General features: G+C 39.5%; 2 protein-coding genes across 3 annotated transcripts; both read right to left on the bottom strand.

Annotated features, from left to right (window-relative positions):
* Positions 1–2816: 2816 nt before the first annotated feature.
* Positions 2817–9670, bottom strand: LOC128364903 (chondroitin sulfate N-acetylgalactosaminyltransferase 1-like). The gene is made up of 9 exons (XM_053325523.1): positions 9308–9670; positions 9091–9191; positions 8807–8985; positions 6969–7185; positions 6741–6842; positions 5381–5562; positions 3613–3707; positions 3421–3502; positions 2817–3100 (listed from the first exon to the last, which is right to left on the bottom strand). Exons 1-9 carry the CDS (start codon positions 9668–9670, stop codon positions 2817–2819), a joined length of 1605 nt encoding a protein of 534 aa, XP_053181498.1.
* Positions 9671–13137: 3467 nt separating this feature from the next.
* Positions 13138–27782, bottom strand: rnf122 (ring finger protein 122). 2 transcript variants are annotated; one of them, XM_053325743.1, is made up of 6 exons: positions 27435–27782; positions 22692–22848; positions 16708–16753; positions 16575–16616; positions 16355–16437; positions 13138–14918 (listed from the first exon to the last, which is right to left on the bottom strand). In XM_053325743.1, the coding sequence occupies exons 1-6, from the start codon at positions 27457–27459 to the stop codon at positions 14804–14806; spliced, it is 468 nt and encodes a 155-aa protein (XP_053181718.1). In that variant the 5' UTR covers positions 27460–27782; the 3' UTR covers positions 13138–14803. The 2 variants fall into 2 exon arrangements, with proteins under 2 accessions (XP_053181718.1, XP_053181719.1); XM_053325744.1 differs by having other exon boundaries at positions 16355–16434.

Genomic DNA, 27782 nt, shown 5'->3' with positions numbered 1-27782 from the left:
TAATCTGTAGAGTGTTAGCATAGTATAGTTATTTAACTATATTAAATAAATGTGATTTTTAAAAAAAAAATACAATATTTACTCAGAAATGCAATTGAGTCGTTAGCAATACAAGGAAATACTCAAATAAATCCTCAACACAGGCCCTCAAGATTAAATTAGTCAAAATATCACAAAGCATGTGGCACACATTAAACCCCAGAGCAGCTGATAGGATCAGCCTTGTCCACAACCCAAAGGTATTTACTTTACAGTGACAGAAAACAGAGAAGCAGCAAATCCTAACATTTGAGAAGCTGGAGTCAGTGAATGTTTGACATTTGTGCATGATAAATGAATGAAATGATTACCTAAGATTATCAAAGCTGATGTCTGATGCTGTGTTACAAACCAGAGCAGCCTTCAAGGCCTAGTCTTTGGGTCAATTGTGTGCTAATTTATTTGAAAATATATTTATTTTTATTTTTAAGCCTTTTTTTTGTTTTTATCTTTGATATTTTCTGTGGTAGATAACGTGATTAGTCTTGTATGGTCAATGCTCACTTGACTGGAGTAAAGTCCAGTATCGATGATTGTGAAATCTTTTCTGTTGTAACTCCAACTTTTTTCTTTTGAAAGTAAAATTTCCGAGGTGTACATGAACGCATCACAAGACAGGGAAGTGGTAGTAGGAGTTCAGGACCTATCCTGTGCGCGTGTTGATGTTACGACAGCCGTCGCCTGATACTGGCTGAGCCGCTCCTCCCTCCGCTGCGTGAGAGGTAATGAGGTTACATCAGTGTCTCTATTAATAGAAGAGAGTTTACAGTCTCCTCATCAATGCACCAGACACAGCAGATGTGGCTGTGTAGGAATTCCCTTCATGTTTAATTACAGTCTTTTAATGGAAAATACTCTCAGTAGCAGTGTATAAGATTTAAGGGAATCCATTGGCAGAAATATTGGCAGGAATGAAATATAATATTCATAAGTATGTTTTAATTCATTTTAATTAGCGTATAATGCCATGAAAATAATAATTGTTATGTTTTCAATACTTTAGAATGAGCCCTTTACATCTACATAGTTGCTCAGTGATGGTGAATTAAACCAAAAAAGCCACTTCCTGCTGCAGAGAAATACCAGGATGAAAACATACTGTGAAAGTCCCAGCGTGTCTATGGAGCATGCTCAGTAGAGATTTCTGCTTGCCAAGATCACTACCTTCTGGTTTAGCCGGCTAACTTGCATAGGAATAAACGATTCAATTACGTGTCTCTTCTTACGTGACTTTACAAATATGATCGGACCAAATGGATCAAATTCTGATAGAGAAATGAGTCATTTCACAGGGGTTACCTTACCACACTCAAAAAAATGTATCTGCTGATTTACAGATGTCTCTTTCACAGAGTAAGTCTATGGAAAAAACTATTTAATGGGCCGATGATGTTGCAATCACACAGTTTGGCCACTCTGTGAAATTGGCTTCAAAGCCTGTGTTCTTCCCAGGGGATTGGATTTCTTCCAAGGAGCCCATCATTTTGCAACGCTGGTCAAATCCACTGGACTTCATGCCATGACAAATGCACATTTTCATATTGTATCACATTTCAAATAACGCATGAGTGAGGGTTTGGTGCTGCGTAATTAGCTTTCAGAAGACTGTCAAATAGAGATACACATTAATAAAATTGATTATGTTGTATAACTTCACTATTGTTTTGGATCATTTGTTTCCCTGTTTCCAGATACTGAAAGGTGGCGTAATGAGAACACTGATCCATTGCCTCCCAAATTACAAATAAAAAAATACATAAATAAAATCTCAAATAGAACAGAAAACTGTAGGAAAAATAACAAATTGAACAATGTGAACTGATCTCAGACATGAGTAATCATTATTGACTATTTACAAAAAGGTTTTAGTCCATTGACAGTTCTACACGAGCTGTGGAAGCTCCAAGATCCCCAAATTAGAAGTCATCACCGGAGATGGGCATCATCACACACTGCTTAGGTGTCCAGAGGGTGAAGTACCATGTGGTCTTCCCAGAGATGTGAAGCTGCCCCTGTGCTTGGTCCCAGTAGTGGTGATCTTCCTTCAGGCAGTAGGTGCCACCTTCCTCCTGACGAAGTTTGATGCTCATTTGGGCAACGGACTATTGTTTTAACACAGATTTAAAAAGTATGAACGTGTCCTTTAATTGCTTGAACACAGCCCATCATCAATGTCATTGACTGTTAGTGTGTTAGTGATTACCTGTGATTTTCCTGCTACGACGATTCAAAATGTCTCTATTTTTGACAGTGAATAAAAGACAAACTATCGATGCTCATCATCACATCCAATCACAAACTTGTATTTTATTTATATTTTACAACAGAGAGTATTGAGTAATCAATCTCATCAATCATAATTCAGTCAAATTTACCTTTTCGTTACTAGTTTCCTCAGTAATGTTACCAGCTGATAGATATGAAGTAAATATGAACCATGGGAGGATTTTTTTTCAGCCTTTAGTGCGGGACATGACAGAAAAAACACAAACTATTAAGTAAGCTGATCAAAGTTTCGATTTTTTTTCACTGCATTCCCTCAATTACTTTTCAAGAGAGAAAAAATATACAATGGGCACACACCAATAGTTCTTTTATTAAGAAATAATAAAATCAAACAATATTCACTTTGTTTCTCCACAAGTCCTAAGTAAATTTGTCCCCTGGGCAGATTTACATGAATGTAAGTCAACATAAATTATCATGAAAACCAGAATAAGAACATATATCACAGTAACTAAAAACATTATCTCATCAGCGTCTCCAACAATTGTTCTCTATGTTCCTCTGTTTATCTGCCTCTGGGAGTTCAAGTGAGCCTCAATCACTGGTTTGAAGAACAGCTCCCCCAGCTGACCGTGTGAGGCTTCGCTCATGGCTTTGGTCTGCATGCACATCTTGTATTTGTCTGGAGGAAGCTCATCTGCACAGGTCTTTTCGTGCCACAGGTGGAAGAGGCCACGAGTTGGAGAGCGAATCACCAACAGCTTACTGTGAAGGTACTTCCTGTACAGACGCACATCCTCCAAGCCCCAGCCTTTGATGTTTCGGTCAAAACCACCTGCAAGGAAATGTAGATAATTAGACATGATATGTAACAGTGACAATCAGGAGATGGATAACTGGTATTAAAATCAAACAGAGGAAGTACTGTGCTTGTTCTTCCTCTGTGTAAAGCACTTTGGATCGTCTATGTTGTGTTTAAAGTGCTATATAAAAATAAAGTTCAAGTTAAAGACATTATGCAAAATGTGTAAAATCCAGCAGTTTTATGAATCTGTTGTTATGTAGTTATACATATTATGAAATGAATAGTGATCATACATCGTAGTATTATGTTCTTCTGTGTAAGATTATTGGTGACACAAGATTTGTCTTTACCTATGTTCATGAAGTCAGACCTGTACTGGCACGTCATTCCAAACCCAAAGTCTCTCCAGAAACCGGTTTCCTTCCTTATCACCTGAGACAAAAACGACCAGAGATTAGTTTTACGTCCCCTTGACACACTCACTCATTATCTCTCATTTATTCAAGTATTTCTTACTGTTTGTGTATGATTTTTGTACCTACCAGTTGTTGTTGGACAGAGGGTAGAAGAGTCTGATTGTTGTAGATGATAGATGGGTTGTACTGGCTGAAGAGCACTGGATAGTACACTTTCTTACCTAGAGACAAAAACAGGTTTATTTCCACACTATGACATGTTCACTAATAACACAACCAGTAAAAACGCAATAATTGAAGTGATAATATGTGATATTTGCATATAAATACATTGATTTTACATTATTTTAAAACATTCTATTATGACATTCGCCCTGTTTTGTTTTGAACAGCTGGTTTCAGGTATGTTTATCTCTGACTCATTCTTTACCAGCCATGACCTGATGTATTATTCATAACTTACAGAAGCAGCAGATGTTTAATTGGAGTGAAAAGAACAACTGGGCTAATATGTGCACAAAATTGACCAGTGGCCTGAATAGAGAAATGAAGACCACTTTGTCCAGAGATTTACATTAATTACAGTGTTTTAAGTATTGACTGATTACTAAATGATCTCTGATATGTGCAGGGCTGGAAACACCACAATAATATAATGTCAGCTACCGTGCTAAATTTCAGGCATAAAGCAGTTTTAAATTCATATAATGCTTAATTCAGTGCATTGTACTGAACAACTTTTAAGGTTCACTTTCCTTGCTTTAATCAGCTGTATAAATGTCATTAAAGCATCATAAGTATGTGTTGTGTCCCCATACTCATTAGCAAGCTAGTTCCAAAAATTGTAAAAGAGCAGGAGTAAATAAATATAGTAAAGGTTTCATACTAATCCACTGTTCTTCAGCAACAAGAAACACAGCAATACACCAATAAAGGTAGCCAAGAAGAAGACTGCTAAGAAAGTAAGCATGGATGTAAACAATGCAAGTCTCAAACATTTCTGAAAAGTGGGCTTTGCACCTTTAATTTGAATTTTAAAATCTTAGGCATTTCACACCCTTGTTACATGCCCCTAGGTGCTTTTTACTTATGTTGTTTGATTAGACCTGTTCTCAGGGCTGTGTGGGCATGTTCAGACCATGATTGATGGGCATCTGTTTCAATCTCCTAATTTTTTGGGTAGGTTCCAGTTCATGAAAACTGACGCCATCACTTCTTTGTTGTGGTCAGAACAGATTGCCGGGGGGAAATGTATTGTTTTTTTGGTGCTGTTGCCAAAAACTGGCAGAACTACTATAAACTGTGTGAGTCAGACCTAGTTGAGAGAAGTATTGTATTGTCCTTTTTGTTTTGCTTTGCTTTGTTTTGTTGGCTTTTTAATCACTTTCAAATTGTTCAGTCTATGAATTCTGTTATATAAATATATTTGCCTTGCTTTCCACAGACTGTAAATCAAAAAGCTTCTTATAAAGACTAAATTATAGTCATGAACCTTTATAATTGACTTTGCACTCACTGCAGTAAACCAGAATCCCACCCCAAGGTTATAAACAATCAATATTTCCTAGGTTAATTTCCAAGGTTAATTTTCTCAATCTAGCTGGATATGAAACAAACAAGGCAGGATATACAGGGATACAGGGTAATATACAACTGAAAGGAAATCTGTCTTAACCCATTCTTCATTATTAGTACATTCACAATTTGGACTTTTTTGTGACATCATATAACTACCTGAATATCTCCACCCAACATCAACCTGAAGAGAGTAATTGAACACTTCTGTAGGTGAGCAGGACCCTTGATTCATTCAATCATCTACTGCTACTTTACACCAAAGTGCAACTATTGTATGAGGATATGTGGAAAAAGTTTAAGCAGCCCTTTGTCTCACCAGGTTCTGCATTGAGGCGACAGGAAGTAAGGAAGTCAGCGGTGAAGTGGATATCAACATCACAGAAGAAGAGCAGGACATTCTGGGTCCGTCTCCAGGCCCTGGTGCCCACCTCCAAGCCCCGCCCACGAGAAAACTCCTCATTCAGCTGGATCAATGTGAAACTCCTGAACCGAGTCTCCCTGAAGAAAGAGGAAGTCATGTCTCAATTAATCTGTGTGTAGCTGGACAGGTACAAAAGCTGAGAACAACCATGCTTGAAATTATTTTTTAAATACCTTTTCTATCTTGAGATCACAAATTAAATGTTTTAATTTAATGAACTTAATTATTATTTTATAACAACACTTGTTTTCTCGTGATAATTTAATTCATCTTATCTGGAGAAAACAAAAGGCCAATTTGACAATGAGATGATTTATCACAAGAAAACCATTTTTCCTGCTTGCTGATTCATTTGGGTCAGTATGAAAATGAATAATAACTGTTAACCAATGCAACATCTATGATAGTGTACTCATAATAGTTATTACAGACAAGCATTTCCTTTTTAAATGTTTTAATTTAACATATTTAAAGTGAATAGAAGTTAAAAAACAACCAATCTACAGACATTCAGTCTCATCAGCTTGGTAGACTGTTTAACAATATATTAAAAGTAACACATACAAGTTCATCAGTAATTTGCTCCAGAAAGCCTGAAGTAAAACAGATTCTGCATTACAATTCATATGATCCCAGTCTGTACTCAATAGGGGCGTGTGTGATGCTCTCAGGGGGTCCAGAGGCTTCAGAGGATTAGCTTATTATTAGACTGCAGCCCTAAAACACTGACGCTCCCTCACTTCATTTTTTTTTAAACAATCTTATGGGCTAAATGTCTGCATTGCAGCACAGGCAAATCTATAATAGTGAATTCCAAGAGAGCTGAGAAGAAGAGACATGTTTCATCTCACAGCGGTCTCTTATTGACTCTCCCTCTTGATATTGATCCATTCATCAATCATGTTATTATCCAACCAGAGGTCTCGATATTGACAACTGAACACTAATTATTCGTTACTCATTTGGACTCCAGTTGTTTTGATTTGGAGTAACTCAAATTCTCACCACACCAAAAGATTAGATCATGTTTGGATACAAAAACTGTTACTACATTAGTTAGTTGTTTAGGACTCAAAACAAAAATGGAGTAAATTATTCAAGGCTTTGTACTTGAGAAATACTTGAGACCTGCAAAACAACAACAGTTTCAACACTACTGATGGCCGCTAATAATTATTTTCCAAGATGTAGAAACTTGAAATTAAAGCATCTAATCTCTTGTATCTAATATAACATTAGCTGATGAGTACATTACCTGGTGGTCTGGTCCAGTGTGGCTTTCACCTGGTCAATCTGATCACGACCAAAGTAGACCACAGTGAGATGGACCCTGCCATCCTGCTTGATACACACTTCTCTGAACCAAAAACACACGTGAAGGCAGTATTATGAGATTTAGAAAGATGTGAGAAATCAAGTTTGAGATCAACTATGTCATGATCTGACCACAGTCAGCATGTGTTAAAGCACTTTGAGAAGATACCTGAAGTTGCTGATGAACTGCCTGAATGTGTCGGCCCTCTTGGAAAGAGGAACGATGATGTTGATGACTGTGCTCTGTGTGTCAATCCTCTCACTCTTCACCTTCATCACGGGACCGAAAGGCCTGAATAACACCAGCTGTGTGAAGTCCTGAAGGTTGTCGCCTTTAAACATAAGGTCGTAAATGGTTCCTTTGCCCCTTTGTGTACGAGTCAGTCCTGCAATAGAGACAATAAGACAGAGAAAAAAGACATTTAATAAAGTTTAATGAAGGATCATCTATTTGAAGTTTACAGTTGTGGTGTCCTGCTATTACATCCACCTTTTAAGGATATAATCATCTACAGCAGAGGTTTTTTACAGTGGGAAGTGGGTCTCCCTAGGGGGGCTCTAAACAGTTCAGTTTAGGAGGCTCAGTGAATGGCAGTGAAAAAATATTACTAACCATTACATTAGTTATCAAAGGAAATCATGTAGAATAGCCTAAGTGTGTGTGATTTGGTTAAAGAATTAGTTCGTAGATACAGTAGTTTAGAGGTATTTTACTGTTTTCCCACTTTCCCAGAGTTAGAAACTAATAAATGCTTCAGACCAACTTTTTTATGTATTTGGTGTAGTCTGATGTTATGTCAAACAGCAAAATCAGGCTATCTTGGCTCATTTGTTGAGTGTCTGTGAGATCAAATAACACAATCAGACTTTCTCAGACTTTGAAAACCCCTGAACCACAGTATCTCTCATAGTGGATACACAATATTAAGAATGCAATGAAAAATCTATGTTGATTTACTGGACCTAGGTTTGAACATTTGCATGTATTGTCCTTTTTTATGTAAAGCACATTGAGTTGCCATTGTGTATGAAATGCGCTATATAAATAAAACTGCCTTGCCGTGCCTTGCCTTGCCTTTTTGCATTGTTGCTCTCAGGTTTCATTGTAGTGTCCTTTAGTATGGACATAGGTCAGTATCATTCCACAACTAAGACTTGCTCCTAACCTATTCAGATATTTTTGGTGTTGTGCTCACAGACAGCTGTTTACTGACAGGAACAACAACTGAGCCCATCAGAGTTGGCATGTTCCTGTGCATAGCCAGAAAAAAAAACTGCATGCTGACAATGATAAATGAGATCAATGCAATTGCTGTTGCAGGTCGACTTACAAAAATAAGAACTGGTTCTAATTAACATTAAGCAAACTGCTTTTAGCAACTACTATTTTAGCTTATGTGTTTACTGAAATTAACTCACCAGGGTGGATATATTGACTTTATACTGATTAGTTAGAACACAATAACTACAGTTTCTTTGTTAATGCCATCATTTAAAAAAAGTGCTTCTGCTATCAGATACATTTAATAAGTCAGGGCTTGCTGACTTAGTTTTTAGCAATCACTGTTCTCATGTCATCTTACATAAAAGTGAGTTTCCAGTGAGTTCCACACAGTGAGAAATACTGATTTTAAATTTGGGAAAAAAGATAACTGCGAATTCAGTATCAGTATCGATTGAAGTATCTGGGGAGAAACGGGTGGACTGATGTGAACCTGTAACTGACAATGACAGTAATAAAACCTCCCAAACAAAAAACAGCTAACATGCACACAATGTCAGACTGAATAATGAAGTGAAGCAAAGTGAAAATTTAGTCTAGTTAGTCAGAGTATCAGGCTCTTAGTTTCCTCACAGACATTCAAGTCAGGTGAATACTTTGAACAACTCGAGCTACAGTTTTATTGTGATATTTCAGCAATGAATTGAAAAACTTTTGCAGAGTTTTTCTGAAGGTTTTCCACTCCAGCCCCCTGTGTCCCTAGTGATCTCACCCATCTCGCTCACCCTCTATGAAGTCTGAAGGAGAGTACGTGTGCTTCCGCCTGGTGTTGTCTATGTGTTGCTGAGGTCCATTGAGGACATGCAGAGCTGTTTCCACAGTGCCTATCAGCTCATCCCTGCGGTCTTTCCTCACAGGCCTCTCCTCCGGGTGCCTGGTCAGCCCTGTCTCCAGCTGGTACACCCTGAGCAACATAACAAAACACCCACTCTGTACAAGAAACTCAGCATGGCAAAAATACACTACACAATACTCCTGCAAGCTCTGCTGCTTTTTTTTCCCCACTCACCTCCGCAGGTTGAAAGTGTCAAAAGGTATCACTTCATATTCACTGGCCAGATTCACACCTGAGTTAACCTCTGCCTGGTTCAGCTGGGAGCGGAAGAACTCCTGGAGGACATGATGCAACATTTACCACTATATCTATAGTGTCACACTTCATTCATCTCAACAGCCCTTGTGGAGTCTGTTCTGCCTCCACATCATGCTGCATCCAGTGTTCCTACCTTCAGGTCAGACTGTGTCGGGGCTTTATGCAGACTCTCCAGACCCAGAGGCAGAATCCCTTTTGTTTTCGCTTTATCCAGCGACTCCTGTAGCTGCTGTGTCCTCTCCTGGAGGGCCTCCTTCAGCTGGGCTATCTGCTTTGTCAGGCTGTTGATGTAATGTCTGTGAGAGTCCTCCCTCTCCTGCAACAATGCCATGTATCCCTCCTTTGTTGTGGCCCCTCCAGACCACAGAGGGGACTGCTGGCTGCTGCGTGATGCAGGCTTACAGCCTAGCAGGTAGAACAGAGACAGGCAGCAGCACAGGCCCAGCACAATAAGGCCAACACGGGCCATCAGGGCTAGCAGCCACCGTTTAGACATGGTGGGCTGTTTTTTAAACAAGGCTTCTTAAATACTTGAAGCTTATTAAAACATGACAAAACTTTTGTCACATGGAGATGCAACAACAAAAAGATAAGTAACCCATAGTTCCTGCTACACAGATTAAAAAAATATGTCTTTTTAAGAAAACATCCTCATCTTTTCTTGTGGTGTCCTCATCGGTCACATCCACAGATAGCATCTTCACAGGGTGTCCGAACATTCATTTCTCTTGAATAAATGTGTTTGTCATCGCCAGAGTGCTGACACTCCCTATAATGACAAAATCATACATTTTAAAAAAGTGGTTACCAACCCTTTTGGCTTTTGACCACTGAAAGTAAAAATCTATGTGTGACCCCTCATTACAGGTTATGAACACAAACTGTGAGCAGATCAGCCAAACAATCTGTCTCAGATTTCTTCTTTTTCAGGATTTTAAGGGCCTGAAGGAGTCAGAAAAGGAAAAAATTAGAGGCAAGTCAGAGAAAATGATAGTGCTTTTGATTAAAGATCCAATGGCCCTCTTAAATTTATCTAAGGACCACTTGGGGGTGACTAGACTCTAGGGTAGGAACCCCTGTTTTGAAAGATTATTAAGTAGTAAGATGTAAAATAATTTGCATTGAAGAAAAGATCGAATGGGGTAAATTTTCACTTGCTCTGAACATATCAGCAACAGCAAAGAGCGTCAAGTTCATCTTTTTTATGCAACACTTTTTCCACACAAAATCTTAAAGAAAAGAAAGAAACAGAGGAAGGAGACACAAATGAAAAAAAAAAACTTAAATAAATTTAATAACTCGAATGACAGCACGACAAAGCTGACCTATTCAGTTTGATATCTGCTTCAATATTTCTTGGAACTACCATCGTTGGCGTTGGACTGCTGCTTGGGTTTAGGTTGGCTGAGCGAAAAATGCACAGAAAGAGAACTAACCTGACCTTACATTCGCTCTGAGTGCCACGAAGCCAAAGGTGGGAAGTAGCAGAAACAAGCATTTCTCTGTTTTTGTGTGTGTTGCCATCATCAGTTTATTCACAGCACAGTTGGCTCTTTATTGCTCAGGTAGAGGCTGATCTCATGAAAGAGTTGCTTATGTTTCCAGGTCCACCCAGGCTGAGTGTGTGTGTGTGTGTGTGTGTGTGTGTGTGTGTGTGTGTGTGTGTGTGTGTGTGAGTGTGTGTGTGTGTTGGCAATTACAGATGCATACATGTGTTCATACCATGTAGCCCCTGTTTTAAGCAGTCTACCATTAACATCTGTCATTTTAAAAGACATAGCAGGCTGTTTCAGGCATTTCATGAATGTATTGAATGTTCACATGGTCACAAGTCTATTATATTAAATGATTGTAATCTTTCATCTCTTGTGGCTGATTTAGAAAAAAAGGTTTTTATCTATTTAAAATGACCGCAAAGCTTTCATCTTGCTATCACTTCAGCTGAACACCTCACAGGCAGTGTGGTTGTCAGATTTATGAGCTCTCGTAATGAAACTGAAAAGAAAAAAAAACTGAGATCACAGGCTGAAACATGAAAACCCAATCACACAGTGCACTGTTAACACTTTCTAAAGGTGTAATTACAGACAGATAGATTGAAAAATTGAAATAGATAAACTTCTACTCACCAACTGCTGATCGTGGGATAGTTATGACTTGATATCAATCATCCTAAAATGCTCAGTTATTTTTTTTTTGCTCAAAAACAGCATTTAACAAAGTTTGGAAGGTCCTGTCAGAAAGCTGTGTGTTAAAAAAAAAAGAGAGAAGTTGACAGAAATGATGAAACAACTCTTCACCTCTTCAAAATTGAGAGTTGACTAACTGTGTGAACTGAACTACTGAGGTCTGACTACATCCTCTCTCCTCTCAGTCTCCACCTTTTTCCCAGCACCTCCCTCTCCTTCATTTTCTTCTCCTCTCATGTCTCTCTCTTTCCATCTCTCACTTTCTATTAGAGCCTGTCTTAACTCCCATCCCGATGAGATCTCACACCATCTGCCTTCATCCTGAATTCCCTTTCAGGTCTTCCAAGGCTCTGCTTTGCCCTTAAGTCTAATTAGAAGGCAACAGGAGTAAGGAATGCCCTTCAGACTTAGATGCTCTGCCACCTGCAATCTGTTGTGGGGAAATAGCTGGGTTCCAATCGGCTCCCACCAATAGGACAGGGTCTTGCACATTTAATGAGGCGCCGTACAGATGGTCCTTGTTTTCATTTGCTCTGACTCCTGAGCTCTGACTCCTGAGGTTTTCCTCTTCATTTCTCCTGTAATGCACTTGATATAAAAATGGCGTGATTTAAAAATTGCATTTAATAATTGTTAACGCTCTGAAATTTGAGGGTGACATTACCTAAAATTAATGTCAAATGTTTTGTGAAAAAAAAGATAAACAATAAAAAAGTGGAATTTATACTTTAATCCTATAATATTATTTTATTAATTCTCTCAGAGGAATATCATTGTATGTTGGTCTATTGTGTCTCAACCTGAGATGAAGATGCTGCTTCTTTAATTTCATCCTGTCCAGATGACCACAACTCTCTTTTCACTTGGTTTATCTTGGCATTCTTGGCTTGTTTACATATACTCCCGAATGCTGCTGCTAAGCCTTTTAACCTTGATGTCTAAACATTGTCTTAATCCAATTCCAGATTCTCGTGATCCCTTTTAGACCTACCCACATTAGATATCTACTATAGCCCGACATCACCCACAGGTCTCTGAGATCTTCTGATCAGGACTTGTTGTTCTTCATTCCAGGCTTTAAACTAAAGGACACTTTAGTGCTTCTCAAGTTGTACTTTAAAATCATTAACATTTTAAAATCCCACTGGACTTACAATAATATCTGCAAACACATTTAAAAAGCAGCTCAAGGCCCACCTGTTTTAATTTGGTTTAGTTTAGTTTGACTTTTATCTCAGTTTTATTTATTAATTTTATAAAGTGTTTATTGTGTGTGTGTATCAGTCCGTAATGTAATAATGCAGTGTGGTAATTTAGACCAATTTTTTGCAACCTGGGTGTTGAGACTCTCTCCAGAACTATCAAAGCTTATAAAAGACAAACAAGCTGAAGTGTCTAATTAGGTTTCATGTGACTGATGAAAAGGAGTTGAAACAGGTACTGAGTAGGTCCAAATAATATTTTTTCTGTTCAAGTTTTTTAAAACTTAAATGTTTATTTAATCAGTTATGTTACATTTAATGAGAGTGTCATCAACACACATGAGTGTGGGGTACTATTGGTGTGGCAAAACAGTACAAGACAAAAGAGGTTGAGAAAGACTGAACTAGTGGATGTAAAGCAATACCAATAATAGTTCATACATTATTTCACCTGATGGTGGCGCCAAATACAAGACTATCAGGGAATGAACGAGCAAGGCTGAGCAAAACAGACAACTGGATTTATTATTGTTTTAAGTTATTTACATCCATTGCATTACAAAAATGTGGAATGTGGCCAGAATCAGAGCAAACATTTCTCTTGCAGACGCAACAAGATAGAAACATTTCTCTCATTGTCATTTCTTCTTTCTCTAATTACAGTACAGGTGCCTACTGTGTCAGGACAATGTGCTTCGTGAGGTTTGTGCTCAATTTAGGCAGTGTTTTGCTTTCTGAATCGCTGTAAATCACAAATTTAAAAAAAAAACCTACAACCATGGAATGTAAAACATAATCACCAGCAATAATGCCACAAAATGCTGTGTATGAAAGTGTAGACTCTTCCCGGATGAATTCACAGAACAACACTGAAAGTCTGTACTGCTGTTCCCCTTATTTTCAGATTCAGCATTTTCAGATTCAGCAGCATCTCTCATACTTAAGATAAAAGATTCACCACACCTGAAAACAAGCGACCTGATGTGGTGCATCCGAGCCGTGATCTTAACATTTAATAAGAACAAAGGAATGGAAACAGGTGGGGTTCTTTTGTGAATTGAAAGTGCAATACATAAAAAATCTTCAACATATTTCAACAAAGAACCAAACTGTTACAGTGAGAGGCAGGAGGAGGCCATTTCCTGCCAACTATAATAACACAATTAAAATATGTCTGAAGAATAAAACACCCCAGTGAAGCATGTACAGTATGTAAAACCTACTGTACATAATATTGGAAGTGGGAACCAAAAATGGATACACACATCAGTATCAGTTGCACACATCGACAAACGATTAGTCGGTGTGTGTGAAAAGCTGTGATTTCATGACAACACTGGTTAACTTGCTACACTTGGACTGCATCACTTAGGTCCTATTGAAGAGGTGTGAACACATCTTTAACTTTAACCAGTGTCACTTCAGTTTATGGTCACCAAATCTTTTCAAAAAAACTTTATTTCTGTAAAACTAGATTGAATCTAATTTCTCTGTGTCCTTGCTACAGAACTCCATTCTCCTCCAGCCAACTCATTTTTTGTTCAAACTTTGTTCAGTCTGTTCTTTTCAAATAAACTCTGAGACTTTACCGTTTTGTTAGCAGTGTAACCTCTGCCAACATGTCCTAGCGCTACTGCTGGGGACATTTAAGATGAAAAAGTATCATATTTGCCTGCTGCTTCATCTCAAAAAATCTCATCATTTCCACAAGAGTTCCAATAACCTTGGCTATTATTGATATTGTGTCATCACTGCCCACCACGACATACAACACTCATACATGCTCAGACAGGACCAGTGACTCTTACCCAGCGCTCGCTCTCATCCTTTCACACTAATTTCTTTCCACATGGCTGTGAAAAATGCAACTGTGTCTCCTCCACTTCAGTGGTGCCATTAACCTCACTCGAGGCAACAAGAGAAGACGTGAAGGGACGGGTGCAGAGGGGGATGTTAAAAGAAGAGTGGTGGAGTGATGTGTGGGTGGCTGAAGATAATCTCTCAGACAACACAAGGTGTTGTGTTGCCATCTCAGGGATGGTTGCTAAGCAACAGCATCCTTCAGAGTCTCTTTTGCTGGGTGGTAACTAGGTTACCCCAACTTACTATCGTCATGTTGGTGTCTCGCTGCTGTTTTAACAGCAAAACTGTGGTCCCCCATCCTGTTGGTCGTTAACTTAAGCCAGCTGGTTTGGCTGGGCGCCGGCGTCCCTCCCAGAGCTGGCAGGGGTCGTTAGATTACACTAATTCATCCAGCAGAGTCCCTATGCTGTGGTGCTGCTCAGGGGGGCCAGCTATGGGTTTGTTGCACATGGGGCAGACGCAGCGCACCTCTAGCCACTTTACTAGACACCTGTACAGATGAACACAAACAGGAGACAAAATCAAAACAAGCAAAACTGTTTCAACAAATATGCAATATGATCCTCTCAGTCATTTTGACACAATTCACATAAAGTACCAGTCAAAAGTTTGGACACTCATTCAAATGAGTGTGAAATTGTGTCTGAACTTCTGACTGCTACTGTAAACCAGTGGTTCCTAAAGAAAGTGCCAAAGCATCCTGGAAGATGCCACAAGATTAATCATATCATTGTTCATTTTTTTATGGGTTGGGTGGCTCAGGGTGCCATGACAAAAAATGTCCTTTGAAAAAGTTTAGGAACCACTGCTGTAAACTTATACTTGCAGAACATGCACAAACATGTGAGGACCCTGTGGGACTCACAAATTTATATGACACTTTAGCAAGAGTTAAATCTTTTCTTACAGGTTTTTTGTTTATTCCTCAGTCAATGCATTTCTGCCATTCCATCCAGTTCTAATCTGCTCTATCACATTCACAATTTTGACATCACTTTATGTGAACAATGACCTTTCTGCCAGCGTTCCTCAACACGAGTCCTTAGATGTTTTTGCTTTTTGGCTATTATTGTAATTTAGAACCACCAACATGTCAATGGAGACTAAACTGAGCATTTCAATCAACCACCTGCTGGTTTTAATCCACCACCACCAACATCTAGATTCTGTGTGGACCAACATCAGGATTGAGGCCCTGCAAAATCTAAGTGTCCCTGACACTCCTCTCTGACATTAAAGGAAGTCTGGTGATATTTTGTAAAATCCAATAAAAAGAACAAAACCAACAATGTATGAATCCATCTCATGATATTATCAGGCCTACCTACCCTGCCTGATTTAAATCTTTATAAATAATTAAATTATATAAATAATTAAATAATATATTTGGGAGTTCCCAAATACTATTTTGAGCAAATTCAGTGCTCCAATGAGTATTCAAAGCTGCAGGATGGTGTACGTGGAAAATAAGTTACGGTGTTCAGTATAATGAAGGAACATTTCACCCAGCGACAGTGTGGCTCCTTGATGTGTTTTTAATAGTTCATGGACAACAATGGAGGTCTTTGTCACAGAGGAATAATAGGAATATAAGGAATAATAATAAGCAGTAATTGTTAGAAAGATCATTTCACCGATGGTTTTGGCTTCATTGGATTTGTTGACAATAAAAAAAATTAAATATCACCAGCCTTCTCCTTTAAGTAAAAATAGGCATATCCACAATAAATGAATGAACTGAGCATTGTGAAACATCCTGTAGCGACATGCTGCCATCAGGAAGTCTCCAGCAAGAAGTGCATGTATCCTCTGATCACTGAAGCTGTCCCAAAATTGAACATGACCACTTTCATTTTAACAAGCTTCGGCTGGTGCAAAGTGGTAACCGGAGCGAAGAAACACTCTGCTGTGCTCTCGTCTACTCACTTCCTGTGGAAAGCATGTTGGCATGGCAACACTCCCAGCTCGTCTTTCACTTTGAAGTCCTCCAGACACACAGCACACGTCTGCTGTGTAAGTGACAGACAGAATGGAAAGAGATAAAGAGCGGGTACAGTCATTTGATTATAATTATACATCTTTTTTTTTGTTTATAACAGATGTATTTTGTGTGTTTGCTTGATGTGTACAGAAATCACATTCTTACCCCGTGAAGATTCAACTTTTTTGGATCCCCTTTTAAAACTACCTGTAGGAGTAACAAAACAAAATGTGTTCAATATCGATTTTTTTTTTTGGTATAGATCATAAAGTGTATTAAATAATCACATCAGGATTACCTCTCTGTATCCAAACCGCTCACTCTGGGCTTGATGTCGTAGTTTACTGTGGATGAACAGACAAACACATTAATAAATAACCTTTTAATAAATCTTCATAATTAAAGCATTAGTTGAATTTTTCAGCCACTTGGGGGCAGCACAAGTGTGGAGGGTAGTTCTGTGGACTTTTGTTGGATGGTTCCCCAATTGTCTATGATAAAGGAAGGACAGCACAGCCTCACAGGCGTCACTCTGTCTCCGGTTTTCTTTTAACTCTGGTACAAAAATCAGTTATAGTATATTACAGTATATTTTATATTATAAGATCATTATTACGGATACATTAACATGTTGTAGCTGGGCAAGGTGGAGCTAACTGATTCTGTGCTTTTGGGTAGTTTAATCTAAAACATTGCGTTATATTTTATAAATTGAACAAGTTTAGTGTAAAAAATAACTACATAAATACAGTGTAAAAAGTAAAAAGTAAAGTATTTCTCTGTAGTGCAAGTATAAACCATTGCAGCATCAAATGGTAATATTTAAGTAAAGTATGTTTATCTTGATATTCTACTTAATAACATAGCTTGAGGAAATGTATTTAGTTGCTTTCCACCACTGTTTGTTTATTAGGAAAGGAAGATGTCTGTTCATTCTAAGCCTCATTTAGTAGCAGGTCTTTGATTTCAGGCAAAAATGTAAGTTTGTGTGGTTAAATTATAGTGCTGCGTGGAACAGACGCTGTGTAATTGCAGAGTACTCTTTGATGATTAACTGTCTTTTCAGACACTTACAGTGGCCACACACAGACAAATACAGTACATGTTCCCCTGTAAGAACACACACACACACATTGTTCGTACACTTAAGTAATCATGTAAGTACACACACAAACACGCACATATACACAAACCTGGCTAATGAGTAAGTTGCCTCTTTGAATCCCTGCACCACCCCCAGAACCAACAATGGAGAGCAGATCTTTATCACTTGGTGGGCTGTGTCTGTTCAGGCAGTTATTTTTGGCCTCTTGTTTCTACACAAGTAAACATAGACTCAAATGTCTATCACTGTCTGTGATTTAGGGCTGAAACAAAATGCAGTGAGAACATCTAAAATGAAAGATGAATGTCTATTTGTGATCTGATCCCCTCAACCCACTCCCCAAAACAATCATATCTGGCTGAATTGCGTTTTAAGGAGGGAAATGACAGTCATTGGTTGTTTTTGTCACTCAGTTTATTGTTTACACTAATTGTCGCTAACAATCCTCCATGTGGAACAATGCAAGGATACACGTTTTACATGTGTTGAGGTTTCCCATGCCTAGAGAATGATGTGAAGTCGGTGAAAGGGGGGCATGACGGAGATTTGACTGTTCCAGATCAACTATTGTGCCCTGTCGGTCTGCAAGAATAAAAGAAACCCCTCACAGAGCCGCTATTGAACCCGTTCTTATTGTATGAACTCACAATGAATTCAACAGGTGTAAATTGTCTAATGATGTGTGCAGAAAACTTTAGGAAATCCAGTTTAACACCCTCAACAAAACCAACTCCTTTCCTTTTACAGATACATCTGTGTACATACATGTGTAACAACCAAAATTAGATGTTGGTCCTCAGAGAGCAGAATGAGGCAAAAAAGCTTTTAAATATGCTGCCCTGTCTTCCTGGAATAATGTACAGGAGGACCAGAGTTGATCACTATGTGGGAATTTAAGTCAATTTTAAAGGAGCGAGAAAAATAGTACTCTTAGTCATTGTGATTGCTCTTAAATGTTTGGCTGAAATAATTTCAGAAATCGTAGCTGTTTAAGCATAATAACTGGATTTTGTCCATAGTCTAGCTATTGTGTTCACTCGTCTGTAGTGTGTGACAGTCGTATTTGTCTGATTATGTTAAAAAACAATTTTAATCTCAGTGAGACTTTAACCTGGGTAAATAAGTGGGAAATAACATTTTAGCAGGTTTTATTCTGTTTTTTTAGCACATACAACTCACACATACAACTTGGAGAAATATTTTAGCCAAATCTTCATTTCACAGTGTCACTATGATGTCTTCTCAATCTGGCCAATATATCATAGAGTTTGTGTCTGGCACAGTAAGGAACATACTAAACGCTGAAACAGTCAGTCAGAAAATGGCAGAAAGACAAAGAGGTAAGAGAAATATTCTACAAACACTGAATGACAGTGAGTTATTGCAACACTAAAGATTAGATTGTGCAAGGAAAATGTTGGTGGCTGATCTCATTAGAGAGGCACTCACATCTCCCACCCAACACAATAATGTTATAACATCAGAAATGAAATTGATCACAACACTAAGATATTTGGCAACTGGAAAAATTCCGAATTTGCTGGCAGCTGGAAAAATAAATGCAACCCAATGTTGCCACTTGTAGAAGCTGACCAGTATTAACAGAAATGAATGGAAACTCAGCCCTTTTTCTGAGATCAATATCAAATTAGGAACTAAATGCACAAGTTGTCCTGTGTTTTCAAAGATTTCATAGGCTACTTTTAAAGTAGAGATTTTTATTGTATATAATAGTATTTAAAATTACACAAATTTTATGATGAGGCCTATCTATGGCCTATCTACCTATGCCCATTATCACTACGAGTGCATTTTTATATTTTTATTTATTGATTGATCAACCAATCACACCTTTAAAAGGAATGAGTCACACTTGGCAATCTGGTCATCCACACCTCCTCACCAAGGTAACACATTCTGTCTCTTACTTGCTCAAAGTTCCTGTAAAAATGTTCCTAAATCACTCCTAAGCTCAGAATCATTGTTAGAAACTTTTAGGAGCTCTCTGAGAATATTCTCAGAACATTTGTGAATTTGGCCCTGTGTCTCTCCAGTGAAAGAAACTTTTTCACAGATGTAATAGATGTTTCTCCAGATACGCTGCTGACTCTACTGCTGCAGTATATTCTCATGTGTTAGAAGATGACCTCCAGCTTGCCCTTTTTTTGGAATTAACTGTCCCTCTACTTTCCCAAACTCCACCTGCCCTCCACTTCTCTGCAGGTAAGATCGTATCTGTGTAACCCTCTAAGTTTAATGGTTCCTCTTATTAAATAGTTGATATATGCACTAACTGTGTTAAGCTTTAAACCTTTTTTGTTCCTTTTTCTCCTCTGAGATGTGAACCATTAGAGGATTGTACAGTCTGAGAGTTCAGTGACAATAAATGAAATGAGTCAGTGAATTTAGTTTGGGTAAGGGGGTTAATGCATTTCCTTTCAGTCGCTGCATTGTCTGGCTGAAACACCTGCAGCTTGCCTTGCACCACAGACTAACTGCTGTGCGGCTTGAACTTGAACACAGACTCGGCTGTGTTAGGACAGATTGGGGGTATAATTAAAGATAGGATATTTTTGGTGTGTGCTTTTGGCACCCTTGTGGTTTTACACTCCTGAACACTGCAGGTACTGCAGAGCACACCCCCACTTTGTGCCAGTATTAGAGCAGCAACAGTTTGAATCTGAAGCACTGCTGAAAGGATGGTGTGTGCTCAGCAAACCTTCAGCAGCTTTCAAGGCTTTTATATAATTGCTTTGTATGATTAAAAGAGAAAAACCTCATGTACTGTACAGACAGATTTTTTTAACATCTTGGCGTAATGTTAAACTTGAACATCACAGACCTGCGGGGCACGCTGGATTTAGAAAAGAGTCTGTCTGAGAGGGATAATAGGAAAGCTGCCCCCAACAGAGAATGGCATTCATCACTCAGTATTCATCTGATGAATCACTCAGTCTATAAATGAATTCACAATCACACTCCTACCCAAGACTACCTTCAGCATGTTAATGGGGCCAAAGGAAGTGACTCATTGGTTATGATTCATGGACAAGTGTTTTAAGAGAAGCAGGAAGGATCCGAGCCTTTCTGACAAAAGTTGATGGTCAATTTAGCAACAAGCCCAAGACAAACAAAACACATGACTATGATGTAATGATTACCGAAAAGTGCCTGACTTCACCGCTACATACTGGGTTGTAATAAATCAAAACGTAATACCAAAGATATGTTTATGTTGTATGATTAATGGTTGCATTGGTTTACAATATTTTAAAGGGTCTTTTCCTCTACTGTCACAATTCCTGCATCGGGTGTGTGTGTTTCCATTGACCTTTCTACCTCTATCCCTGCCTTCACCCCTTTCTCTTGGCTTTTCCATTCTCCACCTGTCCACCAGATGCCACTAGACTTTCCTGCCTGACTTACACCTGCTCCACCTGTTGCCACTCCCCAGTTAGCTTCACCTGCTGCTCATTACCACATCAGTCCCAGTACTATACAGTACAACCAGTCCTCTGTTACCCATCCCCTGCCAGTTCATCAATGTTGCTTCATTCCTGCTTCGTTACCTGTTCCTGATATTCCTGTGGTTAAGATCATCTGCCTGTTTATGACCTCCCTGCCTTTACATTTTGGACTTGTTTGCATGTTTTGGGCTGCATTTCTTCTACCGACCTGTAAGCCCGTATGTCAGATTCAGATTATTAAAGCTCCTCATTCTCTCATTCTGCCTGTCTGCCTTGACGGCTGCATTTGGGTCATCCTCCTGTTTGGCCCATAAACACACCTGTGAAAAACTACAATATAAAAATAGTTATGAGATCAAAAGGTACTCTAAATTGAAGCCTAATTTTCTGTCTTTCAAAGCCTTTACTTCAAGGTTGCCTGAGGCCAATTTGGAAGAAACAAATTTATTAATTTAGCAAATGTTGACAAACCGATAATCCTGATGATCAGTAGATGAAGTTTGAGGAGGGTTTTTTGGTATCATAGATGAGAAGTCCTTAAAGATGACATATTGTACTTTGAGTATTTTTCTGTTGTTTAAATACTGTTATGATATTGTATAAACATGGTAAAAGTTCCTAAACTTGAGGTGAACTTGTGTCAAAATCCTCTCCACAAGTCAAAAGGTTTCAGCCTGCTTTGAACACTGTTTGCACCATTTTTTTCTAACTGGCATATGCTCATAAACTACCGTCTGTTTTACAGACTTGGTTGCTAAGTTTGTTGCTAAGGTTTTTCTATGTGTATGCATTGTCCACACGGTCACATATTTCAGATCAGATTCAGTCAAAACATTTATGGATGTTTTTGAGAAGTTGACATTTCGAGTAAAGCATGAGGAAAGAATTGTGAAATCCTACTACTATTGTTTGCTTCATATTTTGCTGACATGGCCTCCAGAGATGGCAAATTTCTCCTGAGGGCCAGCTTCCAAGAGCTGATCAATGAGAACAGAGTGGGAGGGGGGTCTTAAACAGACAGTATTTTTATCTCTTCATTTAGTGCTGTCATTAGAATTCAGTTGTATCCTATTATAGAAAAAGAAGCAGGCTTAAACAGAAAATTAATGAAGTGCCACGTCACTGTTTATGACGTGAATTAGTACTCTGACATTTCCATTTCTGCTTCTTGTTTTCCAGACAGCATTGTGGTCCTGCAACCGACTGACATTTTGATAACATGACAATTTGGCCAGCGATTCAAAATCCTGTCCAACACCCAAAATAGCACACCACATTAAGAGAAGTCAGTTGATTCACCAAATACAGAAGCTTGGTCATCCAAAGAAGGCGCAGGATAACAAACAACCCCTACTGCAGGTGTCAAAGTTTCCTTATGAGGTCTGTGCAACACAGACGTTCATGTGTGATGATTTCGTGTACACCCACTGTGTGCTATTCAGGCCGTGTTTATTCTGAGCAGAGCTTCTCTGCAGTTCCCCTCAATCTAGCCTTTTCCCCTCGCTGCTGTCCTCACACATTGTGACGGGATGCTTCCTGTTGCCTCATATCCCGTCCTTCAGACACAAACGTCCTTTCAGCTCATCAGGGAGTTCACAGTCAACAGCGGGAGAGAGGTCACCCTGTTCCTGCCTCCTTCCCTTACACACAAGACACAATCCCCCTATAGTGGAGTCTTTAAAAAAAAATCACATTAATCTACTTCCTCACCTGATGAAGTAACAGCAGAAGATGAGGCTCAGGATGAAGACGAATATTCCTGTGCCAAAGATGACCATGTAGATGTTTAGAGGCAGGTCCTGGAAGGTGATGGGCGGCATGGTGCACGACTTGTTGGAGTAAACCAGTCCCAGACCACAGAAGCACCCTGCACCAAGACAGAGGGAGGACTTAAAAATACATTAACTATACAGGAAGCACCTGAGAACACAGACGTATGGAAGAAAGGCTGGCACTACCACATGCCAGACTCTGTTTCTAAAACACATCTAAATGCAACATCCTTTTAAACTATTAATGGGCAGCTGAGGGTCAGACCTGCAGCTGTGTCCACCTCTAATGGAAACCAAAAATTGAAGCTTTGAAAAGACACATACATTCACAGACATAACGGTGAAGGGAAAGAGGTAGATAAACACCTGCGATGTCCTTTTGTACTTAAATATATAAAACACTTTTAATGTGGTAGCTAAACAACATGTTTGGTTCTCTTGACACGACAGCTCCTCGTTTCTTTGCCTATTAACAGGTCAGTGTCATTTAAAGTCACTAAAGTGGACAGATGAGAAAGTATAGATGAGAGGACTATTATATTTCAGCCCTGTTTTATTGCATTAAAACTAAAAGATATTTAAAGATGCCAATGAAACTTTTTTCATCCCTTTCAAAACCGAAAACACTCCACGATGACACTCTCCTGGCGGCAGTAAAAATACACTACAGATGCAGTAACCCAATGTTTTCATGTCCTGAACTGAATACTCCTTTTTGAAGAACTATGCAATCCAAACAGATGGTATCCCCAATAAAGATACCCTCCTTTGTCTCATCCTACTTGCTTTGATGCTGAACTCCTGTGTGTGTGTGTGTTTGGTTTATTGTGAAATAGATTTTCAGCATATCACTGCTGTCTGCAGTCAAGGTCAGAGGTAGAGAGGTGGGGGAGGGTGCAGAATAAAGTACAAACGTGGCATGACAGTAGACTGACTGTGTTTATTGTGCAGTATGTGTGCACACTAAAAGTATTTAAAGCATTGTGTTAATTCATTTTGCATGTATTGTGTATTAAATACTCTGAGAATAAACATGAATTCAAGATTCAAGGGAGAGACGGATGCAGAAAAACAATTCAGACAGAGACAGAGAACACACTTGTGTTTTGTGTATCTGTACAGTATGAGTAATGAGAAGTCAGTATCTGCATGTGAGAGGGGGCTTTGTGATAGCGGGGTCACACTGACCCAGTGACTGATAGTGAATTGGCGCTAACACGGGATATGAGTCTCTCCAGATTAGAACAAGAACAGGAGGCCATGTGGGAGAGTCTGCACGTTTTCTCTCTGATCAAACGCTACAGATGTCTCTGATTAGCATGCTCTCACTCATACACAAGTTGGTAATCAGTGAAATCAACCAGTGTGTTGAATCATAATAGAGAGCTGCAGACTCTCGGCCCTCCAAGCCACACGGCTACTCAACTTGCGGTGGATTGAAACTCTATATAATAGGTGTGAATGTGTGAAAGTGTCTGTCAGTTTTCATTTGTCATGTGTTGTAGTGATGACCAGCAGAGGGTTTAACTTGCCTCTCACCCAATGCATGTTGGGAGAGGCTCCAGTCCAGCATGTTAGTTGTATAAAATGAGTGTTTGGTTAACGAATGTATAGATGATAGATGGGTAGATGGATGAATGGTCAGATAGATGGGCAGACAGACAGGTGATGGATTGATGAATGAATGGATGAATCTCAAGACAAATGCAGGGGTGGAAAGATGGACTATATGTAGTTGATGGACACTTATAGCTGCCTCTAAACTTGCTTTTAAATCATAGCCACTGCATATTCTGGTATTACTATTTATTTTATTTATCGTTCTGCACTGTTTCTTGTCCTAGGATGTGCTCATTTTTTATTGATGCAAGTGCAAAAGAAATGACAAATAAAAGAAATCTTGACATTGAATGCTAAATCTTCAGTTGGATGGATGGGCATTACAGTGGCTCAGTGGTTAGCGCTGCTGATTAGGGCCTGGATTCAAACCTCAGATTTTTGTGTGGATTTTTCATGTTGTCTCTGGGGGTTTTTTGGGGTGTTTTTCTATTGTGGGTTTCTGCCACATGCTCTGGTTTGGCAAAAACATGTATGTTAGGGTTAATACTCCTGTCAGTGCCCCTGACCACTGGCACTGGCAAAAAGAATTGGAGTTGGTCCCCCAGCTCCTAGTGTTGGTACAGGATGGATCAAATGCAGAGGACCATCTTTGGTTCAATGTACGTGAGTGCAGAGAACTGACAATAAAGACATCTTAATCGTAATCTGGATGGATGGACAGACAGATGGATGGATGAAGACCTTTAACAATTTCATTCCACTGTGACAGTTATTGTTTACTTGCAGCACAGTTTCTCATTGATCTCGGGATTTCTAGTCACTCCTGCAGCAAAAGTAACACAATGACATTTCTATTTGACATTTCTGTCGCCTCACAGTGGAAATTGCAGCATGAGAGGATCAATACTTCCTGCCTCTTAGTTCCACTCTCTCTGAATGAGCGCTGATGCTCTGTTAATGGAGGATTCATCGATGGCTGGCTACATGATCAAGTCCCACCGCTAAATGACTTCACTCAGTGAGGGGCGATCGAGGTTGTAAATTAAACACAGGCAAACTGATCGAAGGACACATGCAGATGTGAACATGTGGATAGTGACAATAGAGCTCATTGTGTATTCATCTGCTTCACAGAGATGTTCAGCAGACAAAGAGACACACACATAGAGGGTGGAGTACATGTCTCTGCGTCTTGTATTCATGTCATTGCACAGCTGATGGCACAAATCACCTGTGAAGCTGCTGCAGACTCACACTCCAAATCTGGGTCACTTGTATTTGAGTGTGTGTGTGAGTTTATTGTGTCATGACTGTCTGTATGGATGGGCACCCACGTCTTCCTCCACCACCTTTGTATGCATGGTAAGCAGACAGCTATATGTGTTATTTTTCTGGGGGTGGAGCCCTGTGTGACCACTGACCTATATATTGGCCCCGTTGCCATGGCGCCAAGGGTAGCAGATGCAGAAATGGGATGAAGGCTGGATAAAGTTCTCATTTTGAGGACACAGAATCTGACTCAGTCTTACAGAGTTTGGGCTGTCATCCTGATTCTCGTGTTGTTGTACAAAAAGGCAAGAAAGTCCCTCCGTGATTTGATGGAGCTGTAAAATACCTCGACTATGGCAGCTTCTCTGACAACTCCTATGAGATGCCTGGTGGGGTTTTGTCCTATATATGCCATGTTCACACAAAGCTGCTGCGGCTGCTCACACTAAAGACAGAACTTCCCATCAAATATTCAACAGTTCACATGGGGGGGAAACACTCAAGCCTGCCTGCATGGCTGCTTCTTCTTCTGCTGCTACTCCTGCTGCTGCTGCTGCTGCTACTGGTTTTCATGAAGAAAGTAGGTTGAGGTCCCCGTCACATGCATGAAAGCACTACATGTGTCACTTATAAACACTGGAACAAACAGACAAACTGACGCACAGGACACACTGAGCTGATGCTGAGCTGTGGCTGGCTTCATTTTTTTTTCCAGCAGAATGTCACTCTTTGATACTTTTTACACTGTTTCCTCTATGAATAGCAGGGGAGTCGAGCAGCACAAAGAGAGTAATTGTTCTTGTCTGAACACCAGCGACTGTCCACCGAGGAGACCGCTGTGGCTGCTGCATCCGAACGGGTGAAGTCGGAGGAAAAAGATCACCTAATCCATCATCTTCACCAGGTCTCACCGTGACAATGAAGCATTGACATTTCACTGCAATATCAGGGGTCCATTTTATTTAAGCATGACAGAAACGCCTCCACACACGTCAACGGACGTTTCAAGCAAGACTGAGAGGTTGTTCAGACTTTTTTTTTTTGTCTTTTGAAGATAACTGATCAAGGCCAAGAGTTTAAGTGAGAAACTGGAGATAGAGCGACAGTGTAAACAAGATTACGCAGAGAGGCTAAATGTTTCATGGAGAGCACAATGACTGGCCTTGTGTGGCTCTCAGCTGGAATGAATTTAGATGGAAATAAAGGTTTCTATTGACTCAGCAGGCACTTATTCTGGCAATCAATTAGCAAACTGATAACACTTTCAGATAATTACTGTTTTAACATGTTCTTCACAGCCAAATATTGTACTGTAGTCGACGACTTAAAACACAATAAGTGATATTATAGGGCAGTGGCTCTCAAAGTGGGGTCAGGGGGTCTTTGAGGGGGTCCCAAGCAAGAAAAGGAATAATTTATTTTCACTGTGATCTATAAGTAACACAATGACAGAATGTATGGACATGGGTTTCATAAACTTGCTGTAATAACACATCTAAAATCTTATCAGATCAGAGACACTGGGACAAAATCTTATCAAATAGGGGTCCAATTTGGGTCAGTTGAGGGGTCTTTCAGGTGAAAAAGTTTGAGAACCACTGATATAGGACACTTTAAAGTTACTGTAAAGCCCTACATACATTTTAAAGAGAGTGATTTTGTTTTTCTGTCAGCCCTCATTTCTTCGACAATGGAGCTGTCTAAATTTAGAAAGCACTGGAGTGATTCAGAAACTACACCCTTGCTACCATCATCAGGAGACTCACTCTGCAGATATAAAGGGCGATATTGCACAATATCACACAGGCCTAACAACAGCTCTCACAATATATTAAAAAAAATGACTGCTCACCGTTACACCACTGAAACGGGTGCATCAATGCACCAGAGGGAGTCCTCGCCGGCGGGATCCGATCCGTGTTTACCAACAAGCCGCAGCCGCCTGTACAGATGGACGACCGTGATGAAGTGCCCAAATGGAGCCAGTGAGGTCGACCAGCGGTGTGACAGGTGAACAAGACAGTAACACCTGTGAAAAAAAAGGTCGTGAAAGACGGATAAAATGGGGAAAAAATAAATAAAACCAGTCCAAAGTTGAAGCAGGGTGATGTCACATTATTTGCAGCAGCGCCGATATCAAAAAAAAGGAGAAGTGATGATGTGGATTTCTCCCTCTGCTCCTCTCTCTGCCGGTTTTGAC

Source organism: Scomber japonicus, chromosome 9 (genome assembly GCF_027409825.1).
Source record: "Scomber japonicus isolate fScoJap1 chromosome 9, fScoJap1.pri, whole genome shotgun sequence".
Classification (NCBI taxonomy): domain Eukaryota; kingdom Metazoa; phylum Chordata; class Actinopteri; order Scombriformes; family Scombridae; genus Scomber; species Scomber japonicus.
Note: the sequence above shows the minus strand (reverse complement) of the source record. Positions and strands in the feature narration are given on the sequence as shown.

Excerpts from the sequence above, each read along its gene's own strand:
- LOC128364903 (XM_053325523.1), bottom strand. The coding sequence starts at position 9,670 with ATGTCTAAACGGTGGCTGCTAGCCCTGATGGCCCGTGTTGGCCTTATT. Across the intron at positions 7,186-8,806 it reads TCCTTCAGACTTCATAGAGG|GACTGACTCGTACACAAAGG; the intron begins GTGAGCGAGATG and ends TCTCTATTGCAG. Across the intron at positions 3,101-3,420 it reads GTCTGACTTCATGAACATAG|GTGGTTTTGACCGAAACATC; the intron begins GTAAAGACAAAT and ends ATTTCCTTGCAG.
- rnf122 (XM_053325743.1), bottom strand. The coding sequence starts at position 27,459 with ATGCACCCGTTTCAGTGGTGTAACG. Across the intron at positions 22,849-27,434 it reads CCCGTTTCAGTGGTGTAACG|GGTGCTTCTGTGGTCTGGGA; the intron begins GTGAGCAGTCAT and ends GTCTTGGTGCAG. Across the intron at positions 16,617-16,707 it reads AGCGGTTTGGATACAGAGAG|GTAGTTTTAAAAGGGGATCC; the intron begins GTAATCCTGATG and ends TTACTCCTACAG.